Source organism: Notolepis coatsorum (assembly GCF_963971535.1).
Source record: "Notolepis coatsorum genome assembly, chromosome: 3".
Classification (NCBI taxonomy): domain Eukaryota; kingdom Metazoa; phylum Chordata; class Actinopteri; order Aulopiformes; family Paralepididae; genus Notolepis; species Notolepis coatsorum.
This window is the reverse complement of record NC_140167.1, coordinates 4,439,919-4,466,501: the sequence shown is the minus strand read 5'-3', so window position 1 is coordinate 4,466,501 and position 26,583 is coordinate 4,439,919. Positions and strand designations below refer to the sequence as shown.

The following is a 26,583-nucleotide window of genomic DNA, read 5'->3' as shown; positions in this document are numbered from 1 at the left end:
TGAAGAAGGCTGTCAGAACCAACAGAAGAGTCAAAAAATGTCAAGGATGTCGTTTCAGGAGTTGGTCGTACAGCGTCGGTCCCTCTCTGCCTCATCTCATCTCATCTCATCCCCTCTCCTCTCATCTCATCCAGCCGCTCTCATCTCATCTCATCTCATCTCATCTCATCCAGCCGCTCTCATCTCATCTCATCTCATCTCATCTCATCTCATCCAGCCGCTCTCATCTCATCTCATCCAGCCACCCTCATCTCATCTCATCTCATCCAGCCGCTCTCATCTCATCTCATCCAGCCGCTCTCATCTCATCTCATCCAGCCACCCTCATCTCATCTCATCTCATCTCATCCAGCCGCTCTCATCTCATCTCATCCATCCAGCCGCTCTCATCTCATCTCATCTCATCCATCCAGCCGCTCTCATCTCATCTCATCTCATCCAGCCGCTCTCATCTCATCTCATCTCATCTTATCCAGCCGCTCTCATCTCATCTCATCTCATCTCATCCATCCAGCCGCTCTCATCTCATCTCATCTCATCTCATCTCATCTCATCTCATCCATCCAGCCGCTCTCATCTCATCTCATCTCATCCATCCAGCCGCTCTCATCTCATCTCATCCATCCAGCCACCCTCATCTCATCTCATCTCATCTTATCCAGCCGCTCTCATCTCATCTCATCTCATCCATCCAGCCGCTCTCATCTCATCTCATCTCATCTCATCCATCCAGCCGCTCTCATCTCATCTCATCTCATCCATCCAGCCGCCCTCATCTCATCTCATCTCATCCATCCAGCCGCTCTCATCTCATCTCATCTCATCCAGCCGCTCTCATCTCATCTCATCATCCAGCCGCTCTCATCTCATCTCATCTCATCCAGCCGCTCTCATCTCATCTCATCTCATCTCATCTCATCCAGCCGCCCCGACCCATGCCCCCCATGGGGGGCATCCCCGGCAGCAGGGGCGGGGGCACCTGGCCCTGCGCGTTGGGCAGTGGCGGCGGCGGCAGCGGGTACCCCCCGGCGGAGGGGGGGATGATGCCCACCAGGCCGTGCGGGTGCTGCGCCACCAGGCCCATGCGCGCGGAGGGCAGCGGCGGCGGGTAGCCGTGGTTGTAGGCCGGCGGCAGCGGGGGAGGGTAGGAGGCCGAGAGGGGCGGGGGGTTGTGATAGGAGGCCACGGCGGGCGGCAGAGGGGGCGGCGCGGTGGTGGGGTAGGCGTGGGGGTGGTAGCCCAGCGGGGGCCCGGCGTAGGCCTGGGGGGGCATGGCGGGGTAGGAGGAGGGGCCGCACTCCGCCGTCTTCATCATCATGGACTGCAGGCTCTGGAAGCCCTCGCCCGACATGTAGGAGCTGGAGGTGGGGATGCCCATGATGTAGGTGCTGGGGGGCGGGGCCGGCGGCTGCTGGGGGGGCGGCGGAGGGGGCCGGTGGGGCAGGGGCGGGGGCTGCAGGTGGGCGGGGGGCGCGGCGGCGGCGGCGGGAGGGGGGGGCGGGGCGGCCTTGGAGGGGTCCGACGGATCGGAGGAGGAGGAGGGGGGGTCGGGTTCCGCGGGGGGGAGGGGCGCGGCCGGGTAGGAGGGGGGAGGGGCTTTGCGCTCTGCGGGGAGAGAGAAGAGGAAGAGATGGGATACATAAATATAAAACCTCATTATTATCCTAATTATATCTATAACATAACTGTATTCAAATAGAGACAAAGGGGAAAAGAAAAACATATATATATATATATAGAAAAAAAAGAAAAAAAACATAAATAAAAGGTGGATACGTTTAGTACATAAAACTATGAAACATTTGTAACCTTTGCTAAATGATATACTGAATTATGTTTATTTTTTTGTATTTTTTTGTGTGTAAATTATGTAATGTAAAAAAGGGTAGGCAATCATAAGCCTTGGCTTCAGCCTACACCTTTTCGGTAGGGATGCTCGATATTGGCTTTTTTACCGATACCGATATACCGATATTGTTCAACTCTTAATTTTCTATACCGATATCAACCGATACCGATATATGCAGGGTTTCCTCCCCCAAAAAACGAAATAATTTCAGGTAATTAACATGACATATCTCTTGTTGTGGAATTAACACAACATTATGGATACTTTTGACAATAAATAAAATCAGAATTTGTTCTTACTTGCTTGCCTGGGTAAATAAAGATTATAGAAATGTAAAAAAATAAAATAAACTATACCAATATTTTCCGATATCACATTTGAATGCCAATATCGGCCGATAATATTGGACATCCCTACTTTTCGTTCATTTAAATTGTTCCCCTTTTTTAGAGTTCTACTACCACAAAAAAAAAAAAAAAAAAAAAAAAAGTAGGTCAATATCCCTCGTCCCCCTGAGTGTTCACTGCGGGAGGCTGTGTGGGACACTTCCATGTGTCTCGCTACCTCGGGTACATTCTGTCCAGGGCTGAGGTACTGCTGAGAGTCATCTCGCCCTGGTGTTGATGATGTAGCCATTGGTGGGTTTGGTTCCCCCCTCGTCGGGAGTTGCCCAATGGGTAGAAACCCTCCTATTTCATGGCCAGAGACTACTCTCATTGGGGTCTCAGGCCTCTCCGGAGGTCTCTGTCCCGTGTGTGTGGGTGTGGCCTGTTCCTATTGGGTCGGGGACATTCAGGGCCGCTCTCTGATGTTGACCAACTCCTGAGTCCTGACCTCCTTCCCGTACCGTCCACCCTCGGGTTGTGCCTCGCACGTCTGGGGTGAAGTTCGGGGGGTTCAATTTTAAATACTTTTTGGATTTTTTAAAGATTATTATTAAAAACAAAGGTTCGCATGTAGCCTACAACTGAAATGTTCAATTCAATGCTCTTCCTGCAATGAAGAAAGTTCGAACGTCCGTTCGAAAAAACCCTGACGAAGTTCGAAGCCCATAAACAGGCTTCGGGGAAACAGCTCTAGTATAGGGTAATGTTGATACATATCGATTCTGAATATTTATATTTATTAAAACGGTTTCAATACTCATTTCCCGAAATATTGATATTTAATTATTCATAAAAAAATAAAGAAATATATATATTCTTTTTGTATAAGGAAGTTGCGTTGTTCATTTCAATACCTGTAATAGTACAGTAGTCCACACACACACGTGCATTCAGTTAAGTTGGAATATGACTGTAATACAAACAGTTCAGTTTGTCAGGTACATGCAACACAGATTACAGTGTTGACATCTGTCTGCTTGAGAAAATACCATGTTCTGCAATAAAAATTATTGAAGTGAGATGAACAGTTATTTTTAAATGTGTGATCTAAAGATAAACAAAGGGTTTTAAAAGTGTTATATTTATCTTCTCTTATAGTACCAGAGAGAAGCTGAGGAGAATCAACCAGCAACAAAAACAAAATGTATTTATATATATATAAAAAAAAAAAAAATTACATTTTAAGATTCAACCTTTTTCCCTGTGGTATCGAATATCAATACTTTTCAAGGTATCGTATCGAAGTTCGAAATTCCAGTATCGTGACAACACTAGTAGAGGGTACTGACCTGGAGGGGCCGGCGCGGTGGGTAGAGGCGGCATCGGAGGTTCCAGGCGAGGGATCTTGGCGCCCGTGATCTCTGTCCAAACAAAGAGGACGGAGGTGAAACACAACCACATAGAAATGGCAAAGAATGGACCGATCGTACACTTCGGTTCCAACGACAAGTCAATGATTTATATTCCATCTAGCAGCAAAAGAGACTGTGTGCTCAGCTCACCTGAGGTCTTGCTGTCATCTTTTGGGGACGCCTAGATCATCAGAAGATAACAGTCAGGAGCAAATCAGATAACAAGAGAGAACTGATGAAAATATATCACGATATTGATTCCAGAAACCAGGAGCATCCGTTACAACATGTCCATCTCTACTAAACACCATAAAGTCCAAGATGTTTTAAATAAAATAAATAAATGCAACACTCCCAGACATACCCCGCGTGAAGGTAAGGAAAAACTCACTAAAACCTAGCAATAGGAAAAAATGCACCACAGGCAATGTGGAGGAGAGAAACCATAGAAGGGCCGTTCAACGTCATGCAGCCATTTAACACAAAAGGATGACCCTCATGCATTGCAAATAGTATCAATTAGTAGATAGTATCAATGAGAGTATCAATAATACACCTGAGTGGAGTCTAGTAAAAAAGAAAGAAAAGTTAAATCCCCCCCCCCCTCTAAAACGTTAATCGTGCGCTAAAAAAAATAGTGGCGTTAACAGAATTGTGCGTTAATGACATTAATAACTTTGACAGCCTTAGTTACAACCCGTCCGTCTCCACTGGACCTCCCATGGTGCATCACTCTCACCTGGGGGGGTCTCTTGGGGGCTTGTCTGGGAGGGCTGGTCTGGGGCGAGGGCTTCTTGACCAGCGGGGGGGCCGGGGGAGGAGGGGGCAGCAGGGTGGGGGTGGTGGGCAGCTGGACCTGCGGGGGGCTCGGGGTGGCGGACGACGAGGGGGCTTTCTCCCCCGCCCCTCCCGCCACTGCTGGCCCCGCCCCCTGGGGCATCTGCTGCTTGCCCTGGGAGTACAGGTCCAGGATCTGATGGCAGATATCTGTAGGGAGCGGGTGGAGATGAACAGTGAACAGTTAAACTGACCCTGGAGCAGCTGCTAGACCAGGGGTCTCAAACTCAATGTACCTGGGGGCCGCTGGAGGTAGAGTCTGGGTGAGGCTGGGCCGCATCAAATATTCCACACAAAAAGGGTTTCAAGTATTTATTTTTTATTTTTATGGAAATGTATGGTTGAAACATGCAAACGTTCAAACGCACACACACTAATAATAAGCATTGGAGGCTTTTAACCAGGGCCGGACTGGGGAAATCATTCAGGCCAGGAAATATAGTGCGAAATATAGCCCCAGTCAGGCCACTTTTTAAGCGGGGGGTCTGGGGGTCCCCCACCAGGAGATTTTGTGTTACAAAGACTTCATTTCCTGCATTCTGGTGCAGGAATTGTTTTATTTGTACCCTTTAAATGCCAGTGTTTGTGATGACATGACTGCAAAAAAAATTTATTATCTGGGGGGCCGCAAAATATCATCCAGCGGGCCGCAAAAAAAAAGTAGGGCTGGGCGATAAAACGATAACGATAACTATCGCGATAAATTATTTCCTCGAAATAAACATGAAACGTGGTCGCAAAGTTTCGATATATCGATTTTCCAAGCTTGGATATGAGCACACGCACTAACAACCAATCAGTGAAGGAGATGGCAGAGAGCGAAGGAGACCCGCGCTGCACCTCTGGGTAGAGAGGTAGTCAACAAGGCTGGCTAGGGTAATTAGCTTGCACAGCGCTATTTTATATATTTACGTGTATGGCGTGAATTCTGATGCCACGGTTATAGTAGTGTGTGGTATACGGTGGACGTCGTTGCAATGTATTGGGGCGGAACAGAGTATTTTAGGGATATTTAGTACATTGGAAATATGGCTGGCTAGGATAATTAGCTTGCACGGCACAATTTTAAAGTTTGGCTGGCTAGGATAATTAGCTTGCACGGCGCTATTTTATATATTTACGTGCCGAGTATGTGTGTGGGCATGAATTCTGATGCCACGGTTATAGTAGTGTGGGGTATACTGTACGGTGGACGTCGTTGCAATGTATTGGGGCGGAACAGAGTATTTTAGGGATATTTAGTACATTGTCATGGGATACACTGCTCGCTCTGGCTAACTGCTAACGTGCGCGGACTGATGACGACATCAACTCGAGACATTCGCAGCAGAAAAACAAGTCTATTAATAGCCCGTCCATCGGCGCCGGGCATAAGAAGTAAATTAAACTTGACAGACATTATATCGACGATAATTATCGATATCGAGTTATATGAAAATAATTTTATAATTTTATCGCAATAACGTTTTTGGCCATATCGCCCAGCCCTACGGCAAAGACAAAGAAGAAGGTGGGTTCCCCTAAAGTCAAGGCGGGCTCACCCTCCAGCACCTAAAGTCAAGGCGGGCTCCCCCTAAAGTCAAGGCGGGCTCACCCTCCAGCCCCTAAAGTCAAGGCGGGCTCACCCTCCAGCCCCTAAAGTCAAGGCGGGCTCCCCCTCCAGCACCTAAAGTCAAGGCGGGCTCACCCTCCAGCCCCTAAAGTCAAGGCGGGCTCACCCTCCAGCACCTAAAGTCAAGGCGGGCTCACCCTCCAGCCCCTAAAGTCGAGGCGGGCTCACCCTCCAGCACCTAAAGTCAAGGCGGGCTCACCCTCCAGCACCTAAAGTCAAGGCGGGCTCACCCTCCAGCCCCTAAAGTCGAGGCGGGCTCACCCTCCAGCCCCTAAAGTCAAGGCGGGCTCACCCTCCAGCCCCTAAAGTCAAGGCGGGCTCACCCTCCAGCCCCTAAAGTCAAGGCGGGCTCACCCTCCAGCCCCTAAAGTCAAGGCGGGCTCACCCTCCAGCCCCTAAAGTCAAGGCGGGCTCACCCTCCAGCACCTAAAGTCGAGGCGGGCTCACCCTCCAGCCCCTAAAGTCAAGACGGGCTCCCCCTAAAGTCAAGGCGGGCTCACCCTCCAGCCCCTAAAGTCAAGGCGGGCTCCCCCTAAAGTCGAGGCGGGCTCACCCTCCAGCCCCTAAAGTCAAGGCGGGCTCCCCCTAAAGTCAAGCCGGGCTCACCCTCCAGCCCCTAAAGTCAAGGCGGGCTCCCCCTAAAGTCAAGCCGGGCTCACCCTCCAGCCCCTAAAGTCAAGGCGGGCTCCCCCTAAAGTCGAGGCGGGCTCACCCTCCAGCACCTAAAGTCAAGGCGGGCTCCCCCTAAAGTCGAGGCGGGCTCACCCTCCAGCCCCTAAAGTCGAGGCGGGCTCACCCTCCAGCACCTAAAGTCAAGGCGGGCTCCCCCTAAAGTCGAGGCGGGCTCACCCTCCAGCCCCTAAAGTCGAGGCGGGCTCACCCTCCAGCCCCTAAAGTCAAGGCGGGCTCACCCTCCAGCCCCTAAAGTCGAGGCGGGCTCACCCTCCAGCCCCTAAAGTCAAGGCGGGCTCACCCTCCAGCCCCTAAAGTCAAGGCGGGCTCACCCTCCAGCCCCTAAAGTCAAGGCGGGCTCACCCTCCAGCCCCTAAAGTCAAGGCGGGCTCACCCTCCAGCACCTCCATCGGGACGTCCTGGACGAACTGCTCCCACCAGCGCCGGGACGACTGCTTGGACGTCCACTCCTGGATGTCCACCTTGCAGAGGCGTCCGGCCAGGTACATCACGGCCACGGCGATGATCTCCGGCTCCCACTGCAGGGACAGCATGGTGCACAGGCTGCGGGGGGAGGGGAGGGGAGGGTCAACAACATCCACGTTTCACATCTAGGTGTTAACTACCAGGCTATTGCACTGCTTTTATTCCGTCGACACTTTTTGCATCGCCCCCTTCTTCTGTCTATTTTATAATTCATTTTACGTCTGCACTGCATGCATTACTTTTGTCAGATAATGTCAGAAATATATCATAATCAATGAGTCAGAAATCTTTATTATTATTATTTTTTGTATATATTTTGATGACAGAAACATATTACAATTCCTTCGGGAGGTTGTTCATTCTCTGAAGTACAGTATGCCACTTTTATGCTCATTTTATGCCTACGTCTATTTTTATGTCCACATCACTGCTGTGGAGCACTTTGGGCTGCAGTTCTTGTATGAAAGGTGCTAATAAAGTGTATTATTATTATTAGTTACTACTAGTGCAGCGCGGCCCGTTGAAAATGTGGCCGTTTCGAAGTCACCGTCTGGCACCAAACTGCCCCCCCCCCCGCCTGGGCGCTCGGCGATACACCCGCCAAGTGTGAAGTCGATATATATTGAAATTAGGGATGACCGATATTGGCATAAAGATGTGATATCGGAAAATATCGGTATTCAAATATTTTTTTTCTTAATTTTTTAAACATTTATTTAACCTTTATTTACCCAGACAAGCAAGTAAGAACAAATTATTATTTTATTTATTGTCAAAGTATGCATAATGTTGTGTTAATTACACGACAAGAGATATGTAATGTTAATTACCTGAAATTATTCCGTTTTTTTGGGGGGGAAACCCTGCATATATCGGTATCGGTTGATATCGGTATCGGAAATTAAGAGTTGGACAATATCGGTATCGGTAAAAAAGCCAATATCGAGCATCCCTAATTGAAATTCGTTATTAGGAATAACCCCTTGAGATGAACCGTCTCGTTTTCAAGGACGTCCCAGATTACAAAATAATCGTACATTTACGACAAGATATTTTACAGACAGTTCAGACGACATCAATCAGACAAACGAACAAAACAAAGAACTAAACAAAAACAAATAAAACACAATAGTAACAACTACATTAAACCACAACAGTACACATGACACATAATTATGTATCATTGCGTCAATAAACTGTGATAATGATGAATGGTCAAAACATGATGATTAGTCAAAACATGAACAGGTCGTCTCAAAGTGAGCGGAAAGAGCAGTTTTAAACAAGTGAAAGGATGTTATTGAACGGATATGAACAGGTAGATTGTTCCAGTCAGAAGGAGCCTTAAACTTAAATGATTTTTTTTGCCAACGGATGTGGACACAGTTGGAACTTCAAAATAAACCTGGGAGCAATGTTGTGAAAAACGATGTATGGAAGTGTAAGGTTCCAAATACTGTGGTGGTAAGAGCAGGCAACTGCACCTCCTCATCCATCACGCTCAACATAGGGGCCCCCCAGGGCTGTGTTCTGAGCCCCCTCCTCTACTCCCTGTACACACATGACTGTGTGGCACAGCGGAACAACAACACAATCATCAAATTTGCTGATGACACAGTAGTGGTGGGCCTGATCTCTGCCAACGATGAGAGGGCCTACCTGGAAGAGGTAGAGAATCTGTCACAGTGGTGTCAGGAGAACTGCCTCTCCCTGAACGTCAGCAAAACAAAAGAGATGATTGTGGACTTCAGGAGGTCGGGGGTCAAGGACTACACCCCCCTCAGCATCGACGGGGCACCGGTTGAGAGAGTGAACAGTTTCAAGTACCTCGGAGTCGGAGCCCACATATCCGAGGACTTGACATGGACCACACACATTGACAGTGTTGTGAAGAAGGCACGACAACGCCTCTACTTCCTCAGGCGCCTAAGGAAGTTCCAAGTCAGTCAGAAGATCCTTAGGAACTTCTACTCATGTACAATAGAGAGCATCTTGACCGGCAACATCACCTCCTGGTTTGGGAATAGCACTGCACAAGACCGTAGCAGACTACAAAGAGTGACACGTTCAGCCGAACGCACAATTGGAGGGGGGCTTCCCACCCTCCAGAACATTTACAACAAGCGGTGCAGGGGGAAGGCTAAGAGAATCATCAAGGACTCCAGCCACCCGAACAAATGCCTCTTTGAACTGCTGCGGTCAGGCAAGCGATACCGGAGTCTTAAGGCGAGCACAGAAAGACTCAGAAGAAGCTTCTATCCCCAGGCCATCAGGCTGCTAAACGAACAATAAACACTATGCAACAACCATCAAATGCACACAGCACACACACCCACACGCACTCACTTAAACAAACAACACACTGCAGCACCCACTCTCCACACTTTAGATCACACAAACACACTTTATATTTATTGATAAAGGATTTGCACTACAACTCGTACACCTACTGTAAATTGTACCTAAATTGCACCTCATCCCATTTCTGCCTTGCACTATATAATATTGTATATTAGTACACTGCATAGTATTGTATATTATATGGTAACTCAGTTACGTCTATTCTGCATCGAACATTGTACATATGTCTATACTAAACACTGTGACCTCATTTTTTTTACTTCTAATTTACATGCTATACTATGTTATTTTATTTCATACTTATCTTGTCTTGCACAGTCTCTGGAGCGTAACAGTAAGAAGCATTTTGTATAAAAGTATTCTGTACTTCTGTATGACAACTATTAAAGAAACTTGAAACTTGAAACTTGTTTGAGATACTGTGGGTACTGAAAATGAATAAGTTTGAAAACAAACTGCAGCCAATGCTGCCGTCTTCTTGATGTGGGAGATGGTAGATTGAGATTTTCATACAGGGTACAGTGGCGGGTCAAATATGAACCATCAAGCACAAATCTGCATAAACGGTTGTATATTGATGGGAGGAACGGTTCTCAAGATATGTGTATGATTTTTTGTAGGGCTGCACGATTAGACCTCCATCTTGGTAAAGTGTGGCCAGCAGTAGCAACCAGGGTTCGAGTTATGGGGGGGCCAATGGGGGCCAGGCCCCCATAGATAGAGGCTGGGCACCCATAGTCAACAACACCTGTGGGGGTCTTTCAAAAGAAATATATATATATTTTTTTTTTTTTCAATGTACGAATTAGTATTATTTATGTTACCTAAATAAATTGTTAATAGATGATATTTTTATTTTAAGTTTTTAGGGTTAGGGTTTGTCAAATTAAATTGTTGTATTTTATCAGATGCAAAATGCAAATAAGTAAATATGGCATTATATATATCAGAGGTGAGTAAGAAAATGAACAAATAGTGATGGTTAAGAATGAGACTGAATAATGACATCACACAATAGTCTAATGATTAGACTGTTGTGTGTGATGTCATTACTCATTAGTATAATTAGACTCTAATGCTAATGAGATATTCCTCTAAATATGACTTTGAAAACTGTCACAATTTCAGGGGGAGAAAAAAAAAAAAGAGTAAAAATAAATTCCGGCGCCGCACGGTTTTGGGGGCCCCCCATAGAGCTCTCAGGTGATAACTCGAACCCTGGTAGCAACCCCCCCCCCCCCCCCCCCCCCCTTCATCCGCACTCAACAACAACCCACACGTCAGAACGAAACAAAACATGTAAACAAAGTGCAATACCAAGTGGGTACCTGTAGGTCGCTGTTTGACAGTATTACAGATTTAACTTTTAAATGAAAAATATAGAGGGGGGGGGGGGGTTACTCTGGAAAGAAATACAACGTCCTGCTCACCTGTCGTTCACGAAGGTCCAGGCCATCTGGACCAGCTTCTGCACCTTGTTCTTGTCTCCTGAAACAAGACGGCGGACTGTTTAGCTGATAAACCGGAACACTTAACCCTTTCACTACCGCACTACCAAATGGTTAGCCCTTTCGCTGTGACAATACGGAAGGTTAACCCCTTCGCTGCAGCACGACAAAGGGAAAACCCTTTCACTACCACACTACAGAAGGTTAACCCTTTACTATCACACTACAGACGGTTACCGTCTGTAGTGTGATAGTAAAGGGTTAACCTTCTGTAGTGTGGCAGTGAAAGGGAGTGTAAAGGACCACTTGAGATTTGTATCTGTGCTATGGGTTAGGGGATAAATGTTGGGAAAAAAACAATAAAAAAAAGAAAATTCTAGACAATATCCATTGTAATTTACTAAATAATATTCAGACATGTATGCCTTGAAATTACGTGGGGGATTTTACTGGAAATTCGATAGCCGTAGGTCTACATAAATCTGTCCCCATGGGCGCACCGCAGATCATAACATTGAGATACGTTTCGTCCTGTATAGGGATGTCCGATATTATCGGCCTACCGATATTGGCATTAAAATGTAATATCGGAAATTATCTGTATCGTTTTGAATTCTTTTTACATTTATTTAACCTTTATTTACCCAGGCAAGCAAGTAAGCAATGTTCCCTCTAAGGTGCGCCCGTGCATGCGCGCACATGGCAAAACGCTCCCGCACACATCTGAAATCTGTCGCACACAGAAACGTTTGTGTAAAATACGCATGTAGTTAAATTGACTGGCGCTTTGCACCGAATACTACGGTACCCTGTTGCGTGTGACGTTACCCAGAGAAGCCTGCTTTCAGTGCTCACACACACAACAGATGAGGACGCGGACAGATCTGACCAGCATTGATTCTGCTCACAACGCGAACAACAGATGAACTGCAGAGAAAATTCCCAATTTAGCGTGCCGGTCGAGACTAATTGGAAGCGGAGTGCAACGCGTGCAAAGCTTGACCATATGTTTCTGTGTCTAATAAAGGTGCTGGCGATCTCAAAGCTCACATGGACACAGAAAAACATTACAAATAAAGCAGTGCGAGGCGAGAGTTTGATGGCAAAGTTGACCGAATTGATTGAAGTATGCAGCTATACAGAGAGAGAAAGAAAATAATTTAAAACTATTTTGATGCCTCAAAATATGTTTTGGTTTGATAAGATGCTTGTTATGATACAATCATTCTAAGGATTATGTGTGTAATAAATTAGTTTTGTACACTAATTGCAAATTATGCAAATGTAACAAATTCGAAACTGCATAGTGCACTTTTAAATTAGTATATTTGTAAGGTTACTGTTTTATAATTTACATTACATTGAAAAGATACAAAGATATATTTTTTAAAGCTGGATTTTCTAATACAGAAGAGGTATTATTTAGAACATTACTTATTTTGTCCAGTAAGACTTGAAAATATATATTATTTTGTCATAGCGTTTCGCCCTGTACCTTTGAGCTGCTTGTAGGGCTGAGCCCAAACGTTTGGACCTTCGTTCGTTACGTTGGCATTCAAATTCTAAATCAACATTCGATTATATAATTTTTTATAAAATATATATATATATTTTTTAATATATATATATTTTTTTTTATGTGTCTATTCATTCTGTTAAACCAATGGGGTTTTTCTTCACAGTTGCAGATAAAGATTAGGCTACACTAATATTATAGTATTAAAACTGATGAGTTATATTCATTAAAGGGGAACTATCTTATAAATGGCCTTTTTCAGTGTTTAGCATTGTTTCCTAGCTATGTGGACTTATATTAATATGATATATGTCTCTAATTCTCATATTGGCGCATTCTTCCAATTCTCCTCTCACAATATTCACCCTCACTGAACTGAGTCATCTGAAAATGTGATGATCTGTGATGTCAGAGAGACTCCGCTGCATGATAATGTTCAGGCGGCGCAGTGGTTTAGGAGCCCAGGCTCAAAACGGCTTAAGATCTTCAGGTAGAAAAATGCTGTTTTTGAGGACTTCATTAGAAATACAAAACAATGAATTAAAAAAAATAAAAAGTTACAGAGGTGTTCCATAAACTCACAGGAATTGTGTAAAAGTGCCCAAATAGTGAAAGAAATGGTAAAATAGTTCCCCTTTAAAGAAAGTTGATTTAATAAAAAGAAAAGACTCATTTAATCAGATTAATCACTTTATTCAAATTGAGGATTTAGTTTGAGGACATTTATATATATATATATATATATATATATATATATATATATATATATATATATAAAAAAAAAAAACACACGTCTGTTCGGAAAAACCCTGACGAAGTTTGAAGCCCAAAAACAGGCTTCGGGGACAACCCTAGCTGCTTGGAAAATAACCTTACACTGAGATGCGTTTGGCCCTGTACCTTTGAGCTGCTTGGAACATAACCTTACACTGAGATGCGTTTGGCCCTGTACCTTTGAGCTGCTTGGAACATAACCTTACACTGAGATGCGTTTGGCCCTGTACCTTTGAGCTGCTTGGAACATAACCTTACATTGAGATGCGTTTGGCCCTGTACCTTTGAGCTGCTTGGAACATAACCTTACATTGAGATGCGTTTGGCCCTGTACCTTTGAGCTGCTTGGAACATAACCTTACATTGAGATGCGTTTGGCCCTGTACCTTTGAGCTGCTTGGAACATAACCTTACATTGAGATGCGTTTGGCCCTGTACCTTTGAGCTGCTTGGAACATAACCTTACATTGAGATGCGTTTGGCCCTGTACCTTTGAGATGCGTTTCGCCCTGTACCTTTGAGATGCGTTTGGCCCTGTACCTTTGAGCTGCGTTTGGCCCTGTACCTTTGAGATGCGTTTGGCCCTGTACCTTTGAGCTGCGTTTGGCCCTGTACCTTTGAGATGCGTTTGGCCCTGTACCTTTGAGCTGCGTTTCGCCCTGTACCTTTGAGATGCGTTTGGCCCTGTACCTTTGAGATGCGTTTGGCCCTGTACCTTTGAGATGTGTTTGGCCCTGTACCTTTGAGATGCGTTTGGCCCTGTACCTTTGAGCTGCGTTTGGCCCTGTACCTTTGAGCTGCTTGGCATAGCGCAGCAGGAACTGGTAGGGATGGTCCACCTGCAGGTCGAACTTGATGGTCTGCAGCAGGATGCGCTCCAGCACCATGACCTCCTCCTGTACAGACGTATATAAGGGGACTTGCAGTATAAATGGGTTTTGCCTAGTCTTTGTATGAAACTTTCCCCCACTGTACCGAAAACCCGTACCGAACCTCGACTTCAAAACCGAGGTACGTACCGAACCGTGGTTTTTGTGTAATTTAATCAGATTAAGCACTTCAAATTGAGGATTTAGTTTGAGGATATTTATTAAAAAAGAAAAATAATAATAATAATTCTTTTCATTTATTATTATTATTAAAAATGAAGGTTCGAACGTCCGTTCGAAAAACCCTGACAAAGTTCGAATCCCAAAAACAGGCTTCAGGGACAGCCCTAGTCGTCTTGTAACTGTTCAGACATGTCGGTTGGTGCCGTCAGTCGTCTTGTAACAAACCTTGGGGTCGTCTCCAAACTGAGCGAACTGGATGTCAGTGAGGAGGCTGCGTGCCGTCTTGATGATGTCTTTACATTTCTTGGGAGTTTCCTCCACTTTGCCTGCGAGGAAGAGGCAGCACCCTCCTGTCACCTACACACACACACACACACACACACACAGACACACACACACACAGACACACACACATTTACATTTAGCTGAACGCTTTTATCCAAAGCCAGTGATTCCCACTGCATGTTAATACTTTGGGGGGCCCCCAAAGTATAATGGCTCCCCCCAAAGTATAATTTGTGTGTTTTCTTTTTCTTTTTTTACTCAGTGAGCACTCATTTGCATTGGTGGCAATGAGTGCTCAGTGAGTAAAAAAAAAAACGTTAAAAAACATAAATTATACTTTGGGGGGATGTGTCATGTGTGTATGAAAGAAGACCACAAAAAACCGCAGTGACTGCTCTCAGCTGTTTAACACTTAAAGACCTAGACACCATCACCAGTTGTAGTTTGTCTGAAGTGCAGTGTCACTATGAAAATTAACTAGAATGCAGGATTTGAAAAAAAAATTAAACTTTTTTCATCCGCCGACTCTTGCGTTGGTGACGAGCGCAATGTCCGCTGCGCCACCCAGCCGCCATCGACTTCTGTAGGACGAGTCATCAGGAAGGGCACAACTCTTTCAATGTTCATCAAACAGTACTGAAACGTGGGCGCTGCAGTGTTGAGTCAGGAGTGCATGGTGGTATAGGACAGTAAGAAGGTTAGTGTTTATTATAGTGCTGTCAGGCGATTAAAAAAATGTATCTAATTAATTACAGGATTTGTAATTAATTAATCGAATTAATCTCATTTTAATCGCATAACCATTTTATGCCTGATATTCTATATTCTATAATCATATTTCAAATGGCATGTGTCCGGATGGCAGAATTCAGTACTGTATCTACAAAACGTTCTGTTTAATCATCTTCCATCTATTAATTTGCTTAGATTTTTCAGGTCTGGTCAATTTGAGCATGGTGTTATTCACAGTCAAAGATAAAAAAAAAATGTATTGATATTCTCATTTGGTTCATTACAATTTACTCAAGCCTAGTAACAGACACAGTATTTCTGACAATGGGAATACATTCCCTGAGATCCATAGATGTCCCTAGAATCAGATACCAAGAACATGCAAATGGACCATATAAAAAAAAGTCTGTAAATGTGTATTCTACGTTCTTATGGAATGAATGATAAAAAAAAAAAAAAAAATATGTAATACATTTTGAGTTAATTTTCATAACGCGATATTTTACTGTGTAATTAATTAATCTAATTAACGCGATAAACTGACAGCCCTAGTTTATTATTATAATTTTTTTTAGATATTGATTGAAGAAGTGTTTTTAGTCAACGGCGAAAGACAGACACACAGACACAGACAGACAGACAGACAGACAGACACACAAACACACAAAGACAGACACACACACACACAGACAGACACACACACACAGACACACACACACAGACAGACACACACACACAGACAGACACACACACACACAGAGATGAGCACAGGCACTTTCACTTCACTTTATATTAAAGCAGCTCCAGTGAGAAGAGGAAACATGATGAGTGGGGCTCGCAGCTAAAACCGGTCCCACTTTTTCAGCCCCGATACGATACCTGGGCTTTGGGTGTCAGCCGATACAGAGTACCGATCCATTACTTAAAAAAAATGTATTCATTGATCCAGGTCTGATATCTAAAATGCAAACATACAGTAGCAGCCAGGGACACTTCCACAAATTGCATTACCCACGAGCCGCCCCTAGGGGCAGAGTGGCTAAACGTGAGTGACTTACTGTGTGAGTGAGTGAGTGAGTGAGTGAGTGAGTGAGTGAGTGAGTGAGTGAGTGAGTGAGTGAGTGAGTGAGTGAGTGAGTGAGTGAGTTTGTGACAGTCGTAGTAGAGGTGCTTGGCATCTAAAGACCCTGCATATACTAGTGGTGGGGGGAAATATCGATACAGTAGTATCGCGATACTGTATCAATACAAGGACACATTCTTTAACATTTTTTGTATAAGGAAGTTGCATTGTTCATTTCAATAGTACCGTGATAATATTGTATCGTGAGGCCTCTGGTGATTCCCACCCCTAATAAATATCTCTCTGTGCATCCCGGCAGAAACCTGATGAATTAGACGTGAGGAAATGACGCCGTCATTCAAGTTTGTAGTCCTAAGAGAGAGAGAGACCCAGGGCGTTCGATGGACATTGAAATGTCATGAAACTACACTTCCCAGCACATAAGTAACTCACGTATCTGGGGAACTGCTTGAAGGAGTGGAACATGTAGAAGCGGTGGAAGTAGATGATCCCGGTGGCCAGCGTGTCGTAATGTCTGGACACAGAGGTTAAGGAGACCCACAGATATTGAATTTTTCTTTTATTCAAGGACTTTCAAGTACTTTTCTAAGCATTATTTTCCATTTTTAACCCTTTCACTGCCACACGACAGCCGGTTAACCCTTTCACTGTGACAATACAGAAGGTTAGCCCTTTACTATCACACAACCGACGGCGATGCTCCATCATTAGCATCATTTGCGGAGCTAATGGTGCTAATGATGGAGCATCGCCGTCGGTTGTGTGATAGTAAAGGGCTAACCTTCTGTCGTGTGGCAGTGAAAGGGTTTTAAAAGGGCATTTAAAAGGATACAATTAACTTTTAACACATTGAGTGCCACGCCCCTTTGACCATATATCGCCGTTCCGTGCCAGCGCTGAAGTCAATGGGAGGTCGGGGAAATTTGCGAAGGCTTTAAACTATATCTTAAATTATGGCTATGGGTCTAAAACACTTGCTTATCAATGACTTGCTTGCAGTCAACATGTACGAAACGGATTGTTTTTTCATTGGTACATTTCCGTTTTATACCGTTTTGAATACGAGTATAGTTTTGGAGAGTTCTAGTAATTCCAGAGAAATTCCGTGATAATAGCTCTTTAGTGGAATACACAAGAAAACATTTTTCGGCTGATTTATGAATCGTTTTCAAATAAACGCTAGATTATCGACAGTATATGTGTACTTATGCAAGCTAGAGAAGCGGGCTGAAAAATCTATTATCCATGACCTCGTCAGCGCTAACGTCATACACGCACACACACAGACACGCTGCGATGGCTGAGAAAAAAACATCGGATTAACCCAATACTGGTCAAATAGAGTCCTTACCTCACATCAGATGTTCTGCAAAAAGATTAATCCAATTCCTGATCGCCATTCCAAATATTGATCGCGTTTATTGATCCAATGTTATAGTCCGAAACACATAATCGACGCTGCTCTGAGGGTCCTCCTCAGTCAATCTGGTAACACGATACTGCTTGCCAGAGATTGGAAAACCCCGGACCGGACTTTTTTTCTGATGCACATGGCCACCCAATCCAATGCAATGATGTGCATTACCATCCGGGAGACGATAGGCGGCGGTATTTTCCCTGCTCAGACCCATTCCCAATGATAACGTCAGGCTGGATGGATGAAAAATGAATGGATATCGCTAATAAAAGAAATAACTATTAAAAGACGAGAAAACTCGTCATTGGCAGTCAACGCATGGCGAGTTAGCACGACTAATCTCGTCGTTGGCACTCAAAGTGTTAAATGCTGTTTTGTTTTTTTAAAGAAAATCGGATCCAATATTTATGGCTTAAAACCAATTTCCGACAATAAGTTACACTTTAGATAACAAAAATATATATATCTTGATTCAGAACAAGATCTTGGGCCGTTTTAAGGCTGGGCTCCTACCACTGTGTGGAATGGTGCCAAATGCCACACCGACTGCCACATTATTACAGTAGGCAGTTGAGAAATCTCGGACATTGAGAGTTGGAGACGTGGATCCTGTTGATATGAATCCACATAGCTGGAGGACGGTACTGGACACTGAGGAATGCCATTTATAAGATGGGTCCCCTTTAACAATTAACATTAACAATAATTGTTTCTATTGTAATATGTCTGCGGAAATGTCAATTGAATTATAATTAGGGAAGGGAGGGGATTGAAGGGTGTCTTTTATATTTTTGTCATGTGCTATTGTCTGTATATACCGTATGTTTGTGTAAAAGAAAAAATTGCAATAAAAACATTGTTTAAAAAAAAATAAAGTTTTCAATCAATCGATCGATCAGAAGGATACAGTCCGAGGCGCGTGCCCACGTCGAAGATGAAGCGCGCGCCCTCCCTCCGGTAGCGGGCCTCGGTGGCGGGGTCCATGCTCTCCGACTGGGACGGCGTGTGAGCCAGGTCCTTCTTGTCCCAGTACCAGCACGGCTTCATGTGCTCCGCGTTCGCCGTGACCGCCGGGTTGGCGCCGGCGGCGGCGGAGGAGTAGTTCTCCCGGTTATCTTTCATGTGACGTCGTTAACGAAGAGGCTGGAAGAGACACAGGCGGGAAAATATAATATAGGCGCACGGCACGTCAGTCACGTCATTACTAGCGACACTGACTTGTAGCAGGATAGTAATCAACTGCTTAAATATCAGGAATGTCAATATCAGTATTGTAAATTAGGGATGCTCGATATTGGCTTTTTTACCGATACCGATATACCGATATTGTCCAACTCTTAATTTCAGATACCGATATCAACCGATACCGATATATGCAGGGTAATTTCAGGTAATTAACATTACATATCTCTTGTTGTGGAATTAACACAACAGTGGAATTAACACAACATTATGCATACTTTTGACAATAAATCAAATCAGAATTTGTTCTTACTTGCTTGCCTGGGTAAATAAAAGGTTATAGAAATGTAAAAAAAATTAAATAAAAAAAATTTGAAAACCGATACCGATATTTTCCGATATCACATTTTAATGCCGATATCGGCCGATAATATCGGACATCCCTATTGTAAATACAATGTTCTCTATTTGATGTCGAAACTAGCCAAAATCGTTAGCCTAGTTTACCCTTGTTTTTAGTAAATAGTAAAAAAAGAAAAGAAAAAAAAATAGTGAATTACGTCATCAGTGTGCACCCAAAATACAACAAAACATCCCTTTAAAAAATATCAACTGAATGAGATTCTGAGTTTAATGTCAATATATTTCTAAGACCCTAAACATGTTGCTCAACCAAATAAACCTCTACATGTAACTTACTGGTATAAGCAATTTTATGAATAATTCCACTGTGCAATGTTTCCAATGTACAGTTTCTTCGTCAAATGTATATAATCTCTTTTACAGTACTGTAATTGTAAATCTGGTATGTCATAAATGTATAGATGTAGCAGTACTGTCTATCTATCTGTATGTCGTGTATGTTATGATGAATTGAAAATGGGGGACCCTGATGTAAACAAGATGAAAGTCTTTCTCTGGTCTGCATCCCCTTAACAATTGTGTGTATTGAGCTGTACTGTATTAATTTGTACCCATTCTGCAATCTGTAAATAAAATGTTCAATCAATCAATCAATCAAGCAAGCAGTCGTTTTTAATTATTTGAAATGCTTAGTTGATTGGCTCGGTTGGTTCACTGCGACAACACACATTAGGTTAACCATTTCACTGCGACAACACATTAGGTTAACCCTTTCACTGCACAATACACATTAGGTTAACCCTTTCACTGTGACAATACACATTAGGTTAACCCTTTCACTGTGACAATACACATTAGGTTAACCCTTTCATTTTCGTAGTCCCTTGTTTCCCCAGAGAGCAGGTAAACAGATGTAGTTAGTAGTGATGAGGTTTCTGTTCCTTCTCTGGTAACGTTACCGAGGGGGAAGTCATACAAACACCTCACTTGAGTGTCCTGAAAGGCGCATTATGAATCAAATGCATTATTATTATTATCATTATTATTAATAACCAAGTTACCTTGCAGAACGACCAGAGAGATGCTGAGCAGCGTCACAACAACATAGCAGCAGCAGAGCACTGGCGGTTGACTGAAATAATGTGATATTTCAGGTATTATTTCCACATATAACGTTATTATTATACACCGAAACCCATCGCACGAGCACTGTATATAATAATAATAATAACCAGTTGAGCTAACTGCTGCGGAACTAGCCGCAGATTCAATAACCAAACGGTCAACAAAGAGCTTCCACGGCCTGGCTCCCACGTTATGGGTTGATTGACGTGTCGTTCAGCCAATCAAGAGAGACGAAACGTTACCGTGTATGGTCACGTTAACCGTGCTGACGTAAACGTCCAATCACAAGGCACGAGAGGGTGGCGTTACGTTATCCGGAAAAGGTGTTCTCGTGTTGACCAATGAGAGCACCGAAATCTTTTTTTTTAAACAGCAATTAAAGGGGCACTTCACTATAAAAACAAAAAAAAACTATGCTAATTTATTTTGCACAGAATCTCACACACATCCCAAAAACTCTAAACAGTTTTGGCACACATACACATTAATTTAGTTTGACAGAGTTTGAGAGTAAATGAGTTTGAATATGGCCACCACCAGTGATGTCATCAAGGACATATAATCCGTGTGTTGTGTTACTTACAGCTCAATTAAATTATATATGAAAACATTTAAACAGAATAATAGGAGACATTAGACATATAGAATGAGAGTTCAAAATATGTATTTAAAGATAGGTAAGTGCGCAGCGACCAGGAAGGGGATTGGGAATTGGCATAACGACTAACATTGGGATGGGAGAAAAACTGAGGAAAAAGGAGGGGGAAAAAGATCAATAATAAAAATAAAAAATAAAACAAGGCAGAGGAAGATGGTGGCAAAAATAGCAGGAAAAGAGAGCGAGCAAAGCCCTCAATCTTATACTCTCCTCTGTCCATATATAGGCGTTTCACTGGCAGGCCAATCCTCTCACACCGTCTAGGTCTAACCGTATAGCCTATGTGGTCATAATTCACCCTATCAATACCGTGTATCAATAATGATTGTACCTATTAATAGCATTTAATAATAACTTTTAACTCCCAGTGAGCTGTGGTGTTCCACAAGGAAGCGTACTAGGACCGGTTCGCTACTGTTCCTAATTTATGCAAATTACATGTCGTCAGCTTGTGACTGCAACTTGTTCCTGTTCGCGGACGACTCAGCCCTGCTGGTCTCTGACAAGAACAAGTTACAGGTTGAAAAAACCCTCAGCACGGAACTAGGCAAAATCTGCATATGGCTCGCCGACAACAAACTATCATTACACCTGGGCAAAACAGAGTCCATTCTCTTCGGTTCAAATAACAAACTCAGCAAGACCGACGGCTTCTCAGTTACAGTGGGTGACAATGTGACAATATTGTCACAAGGAAAGATGAAATGACCTACCTGGGTTCCATCCTAGAGGCAAATCTTTCCTGTGACAAAATGGCATCCAATGTAATAAAAAAAAGTCAACCAACGAACTCGATTCTTGTACCGGATCTCCTCTCTGGTAAACAAGAATACCCTGAAGACTCTGGCAGGAGCACTCATTCAAGGGTACTACGACTATGCTTGCACCTCATGGTACCAAAGCACCTCAAAGGCACTAAAAACAAGATTACAAACATCACAAAACAAACTAGTCAGACTACTGCTTGACCTGACTCCTAGAACCCACCTCACCCCTGCCCACTTTGACAACCTAGGATGGCTTAGAGTAGACGACAGAGTACAGCAACTTGCAATGGGCCTGGTCTACAAGATACACTACACGACCAAGGTACCCATGTACATGTCAAAATACTTCCCAAAGGTCAGTGAATACCACGATCACAACACCAGAGGGAGCTCCACAAATCATGTTAAACCCAGATTTGGCTCAAACAAGGGACTAAACACGTTTCGCAATTATGCCACAACAATGTGGAACGCCCTACCCACAGCTGTAAAGGAATGTGAATCACTACCCACATTCAAAACCGCTCTCAAAGAACACCTACGGGAGACGGCAATTCGAAACTGGCCCCTGTAAATGTCCTAACCCAACCCCCTCCAATGTACAGTCAATGACCAAGTATGGTTTTGTCAATATTCCAATGTACAGTTTTGCTTGTACAGTTGTACAGTGTTTTTATTTTATTTAGTTGTTGTTATGATTGTTCTGTTTGACGGAGCTAGATACCGTGATTTGTTTGAAGGAATATGAAGAATACATGTTAAAAAAAAAACGTTTTCATTCATTCATTCATCATTCATTCATTCATTCATTCATTCATTCATTCATTCATTCATTCATTCATTCATTCATTATGTGCACAATAATTCAGCATTGTTTTTCTCGGTGAAGTGCCCCTTTAATAACAATATGTTTTAATAAACCAATCGAAAGTAAACTTAGCCCTGTTGTGTTGGAAATTGATGTAAGAAGATCGGTCTGCTATGTTTCTCCATCAACTGTGAAAACAAGACAACTTCGACTCTATTGTCAATAGACCTTTTCGTTCTCAAACGATGTCGAAAGATGGAGGAGCGAGGCGCGAGCTGATGGAAGATTCGAACTGAGCAGGCCATGCCGTGTGTTCAAGGGGGGCGGCTGTTGTTTGGAGAGGAAGACAGAAGTGCGGTTTGTTCATGTGGGAGGAAGGACTTTGAGAGGTGCGCCGAGTGGCGGCGTCTGCGTCCGTCGGAACTGTGCAGCGAAGGTTTGTGTGGGAGCAGTAGTCGGTGGTGGGAGGCGGAGAGAGTGGCTGTGAGAGATCAGGAACAGCGAAGACCTCGCGAGTGGTGGCCCTGGCCTGTGAACGGCTGTCCAGGGTATTGGGAGGATCGTGATGGAAGTAAATGGTGTGAGAAGGGCGAGGAAGATAGCGGTAGGGATAAGAATGGCCATGACGAAGGGGAGGGGACGGGTGGGGCCAGTATGGAGTGTAGTGGGGAAGAGGGTGGGGGAGAAGAGTGGAAAGAGGTGGGGAAGAAGAGTAGGGAAAGGGAGGGGAAGGGGAGTAAGAGGAAGAAAGAGAGGGGAGATAGCTTGAGTGGGTCAGAGGATGAGGGTAGAGGAAAGGGTTTTGGAGGGTTGAATGTAGTGGTGCGTTTTGAGGGAGGAAATGGAGTTGGGGATATAGAGCCGGACCAGCTGTCGAAGCTCATTAAAGCACAGTTAGGTGAGGTAAGGTACGGGAAGGTGTTGAGGGATGGGAACTTGTTTATAGCGTGTGTAAGTGTAGTGCAGGTAGAGAGGGCAAGGGAAATGAAGAGCATTGGGAGAGTGGAGGTCTGTGAAGTAGGGATAGTAGGGGAGAAGAGGGATAGTGGGTGCAAGGGGGTGATTGGGGGAATTCCAATGAAGGTTAGTATGGATCAGCTGTTAGGGGATTTGAGGAGTGACGAACGCAATGGGAAAGTTAAGAGTGTAGAGAGGATGAAGAGAGGGGCAGAGAAGGAGGAGACAGGGACCATAGTTATTCAGTTTGAGGGTGAGGTTAGTCCGAGAGTGGTGTTTTTAGGGTATTTGGCATATAGGGTTAGGGAGTTTGTGCCAAATCCGTTGAGGTGTTATAGGTGCCAGGAGTTTGGACATGTAGCTAAGTGGTGTAGGAAGGGACAGAGATGTGGTAGGTGTAGTGGGGAGCATAAGTATGGGGAGTGTGAGCTGGGAGTGGAGCCAAAGTGTTGTAGTTGTGGTGGGAAGCATAGTGTAGCGTATTGGGGTTGTGAGGCGATGAAGGTAGAGGTAATGGTTCAGCAGGTGCGAAGGGAAGGTAGAATTTCATATGCGGAGGCAGCTAGGAAGGTAGGACAGGGACAGCAAGACAAGGGACAGGGGTTTAGGGAAGGGCAGTTGGCAGTAAGGGTAGTGCAGGAGGATCAGGGAAGGCAAGATAGGGGGCAGGGTTTTAGGATAGGGCATCGGGTGGTAGAGGAGGTTCAGGCGAAGAAAGAGAGGGTGTTTAGGGAGAAGTTAGGTATGGTGGCCTTTGTGGCAGGAGTAGTGAATACGACAGCGGCGGTTAGTAGTAGGACAGAGAGGACTAGGTTGATAGTTTTAGCAGCAGTGGGACACTTGGGTATGGAGGGGTTGACAGTGGAGGATGTTTTGACGGAGTTAAACAGGGTGGCTGGTCAGGTAGCGTTAGGGAAGGGGGGTGTGAGTGAGCGAGTAGGACCGAGTCAGGCCGCGGGGGGCGAAGCGTGTGTCACAGAGGGGGAGTCAGTCAGGAGGAAGCAGTGTTAGCTGCACGTCATTGGACAATGTGGGGGAGGAAGGATTCCAGTAGATGGCGGTAGAGTAGAAGGAGAGGAGAACTTGTGAGCAGATAAATCTGTTAGGCAGCAATACGCCGGAAGGTGTCCAGTCTGCCGGAAAGTACACGAAGAAGAAGAAGAAGAAAGTAAACTTAGAACTGGGCACGCGGGGGGGGGCGTCACCAACACCAACCAACCAACCGGAACGAACGAAGGCAAAGGCGTTGTCGTTGTGTGGTGGGCGTGACTCTCGTCTCTCTCCACCAATCAAAACCGCCTAAACTCGGTTGACGGCAGGCGTGGTCGCTCTCATCAAGGTAGGCTGCACTGCACCCTGTGGACCTGGAGAGAAGAGGAGCTGCTACTGTCACTTACACGAAACAAGGTAACACTGTCCTATACTGCAGGAACATATCATATGCACTTATTTATCATAATGTACAACCAAATGACTCGTTATCCAACGGTGACGAACGTATATGAGCAGCAGACAACTGCTGGAAAATGGAGATATTATCCCCCCCACAGTTAATAACGTTAGCTAGCCTGCTAGCTTAGCCTATAGCCCCAATCAGACTAGATTAGTAGCGACTAAAGTCTTGGACTTGTTCAAAAACACGCCTGCTTAACCCTTTCACTGGCCACACGACAGAAGGTTAACCCTTTTACTATCACACAACCGACGGGTATAGTAAAAGGGTTAACAGTCTGTCGTGTGGCCAGTGAAAGGGTTAACAGCCAGGCTGTCATGTGTGTGTGTGTGGTGGCAGTGAAAGGGTTAACCATCTGTGTAATTGTTGCAGTGAAAGGGTTAACCCTCTGTAGTGTGGCAGTGAATGGGTTAACAGGCTGTTGTGTGTGTGGCAGTGAAAGGGTTAACCATCTGTGTAGTGTGGCAGTGAAAGGGTTAACCCTCTGTGTAGTGTGGCAGTGAAAGGGTTAACCCTCTGTAGTGTGGCAGTGAAAGGGTTAACAATCTGTGTAGTGTGGCAGTGAAAGGGTTAACCCTCTGTGTATTTTTGCAGTGAAAGGGTTAACCCTCTGTAGTGTGGCAGTGAAAGGGTTAACCATCTGTATTGTCGCAGTGAAAGGGTTAACCCTCTGTGTAGTGTGGCAGTGAATGGGTTAACAGGCTGTTGTGTGTGTGGCAGTGAAAGGGTTCATTTAACCCTCTGTGTAGTGTGGCAGTGAAAGGGTTAACCCTCTGTGTAGTGTGGCAGTGAAATGGTTAACCCTCTGTGTAGTGTGGCAGTGAAAGGGTTAACCATCTGTGTAGTGTGGCAGTGAAAGGGTTAACCATCTGTGTAGTGTGGCAGTGAAAGGGTTAACCATCTGTGTTGTTGCAGAGGGTTAACCCTCTGTGTGGCAGTGAAAGGGTTAACCATCTGTGTAGTGTGACAGTGAAAGGGTTAACAGGATGTTGTATGTGTGGCAGTGAAAGGGTTAACCCTCTGTGTTGTTGCAGTGAAAGGGTTAACCCTCTGTGTGTAGTGTGGCAGTGAAAGGGTTAACCCTCTGTGTAGTGTGGCAGTGAAAGGGTTAACCCTCTTGTGTATTGTCGCAGTGAAAGGGTTAATCCTCTTGTGTATTGTCGCAGTGAAAGGGTTAACCCTCTGTGTGTAGTGTGGCAGTGAAAGGGTTAACAGGATGTTGTGTGTGTGTGGCAGTGAAAGGGTTAACCCTCTGTGTAGTGTGACAGTGAAAGGGTTAACAGGATGTTGTGTGTGGCAGTGAAAGGGTTAACCCTCTTGTGTATTGTCGCAGTGAAAGGGTTAATCCTCTGTGTAGTGTGACAGTGAAAGGGTTAACCCTCTTGTGTGTTGTGGCAGTGAAAGGGT

At 44.6% G+C, this 26,583-nt stretch overlaps 2 protein-coding genes across 2 annotated transcripts in view; one reads left to right on the top strand and one right to left on the bottom strand.

The window, feature by feature from the left end:
* Positions 1 to 555: 555 nt before the first annotated feature.
* On the bottom strand, positions 556 to 20,709 carry LOC311225132 (cyclin-K-like). The gene is made up of 11 exons (XM_084310336.1): positions 20,470 to 20,709; positions 18,771 to 19,006; positions 16,879 to 16,960; positions 14,571 to 14,702; positions 14,084 to 14,189; positions 10,986 to 11,043; positions 7,103 to 7,272; positions 4,327 to 4,574; positions 3,738 to 3,768; positions 3,525 to 3,596; positions 556 to 1,605 (listed from the first exon to the last, which is right to left on the bottom strand). Exons 2-11 carry the CDS (start codon positions 18,983 to 18,985, stop codon positions 911 to 913), a joined length of 1,809 nt encoding a protein of 602 aa, XP_084166462.1. The 5' UTR covers positions 18,986 to 19,006; positions 20,470 to 20,709; the 3' UTR covers positions 556 to 910.
* A 4,378-nt stretch (positions 20,710 to 25,087) lies between these two features.
* The window catches only part of LOC311225516 (actin-histidine N-methyltransferase-like), an 80,817-nt gene continuing 79,321 nt past the window's right edge, over positions 25,088 to 26,583 (top strand). The window contains 1 exon segment of the mRNA XM_084310832.1: positions 25,088 to 25,130. The gene's annotated coding sequence lies outside the window, so the exon portion shown is untranslated.

Coding starts and splice junctions, on each gene's coding strand:
- LOC311225132 (XM_084310336.1), bottom strand. CDS start 18,985: ATGAAAGATAACCGGGAGAACTACTCCTCCGCCGCCGCCGGCGCCAAC. Junction 14,703..16,878: donor TCAAGCAGTTCCCCAGATAC/GTGAGTTACTTA, acceptor GTGTGTGTGTAG/GTGACAGGAGGGTGCTGCCT. Junction 7,273..10,985: donor TGGACCTTCGTGAACGACAG/GTGAGCAGGACG, acceptor CTCCCCCCGCAG/CCTGTGCACCATGCTGTCCC.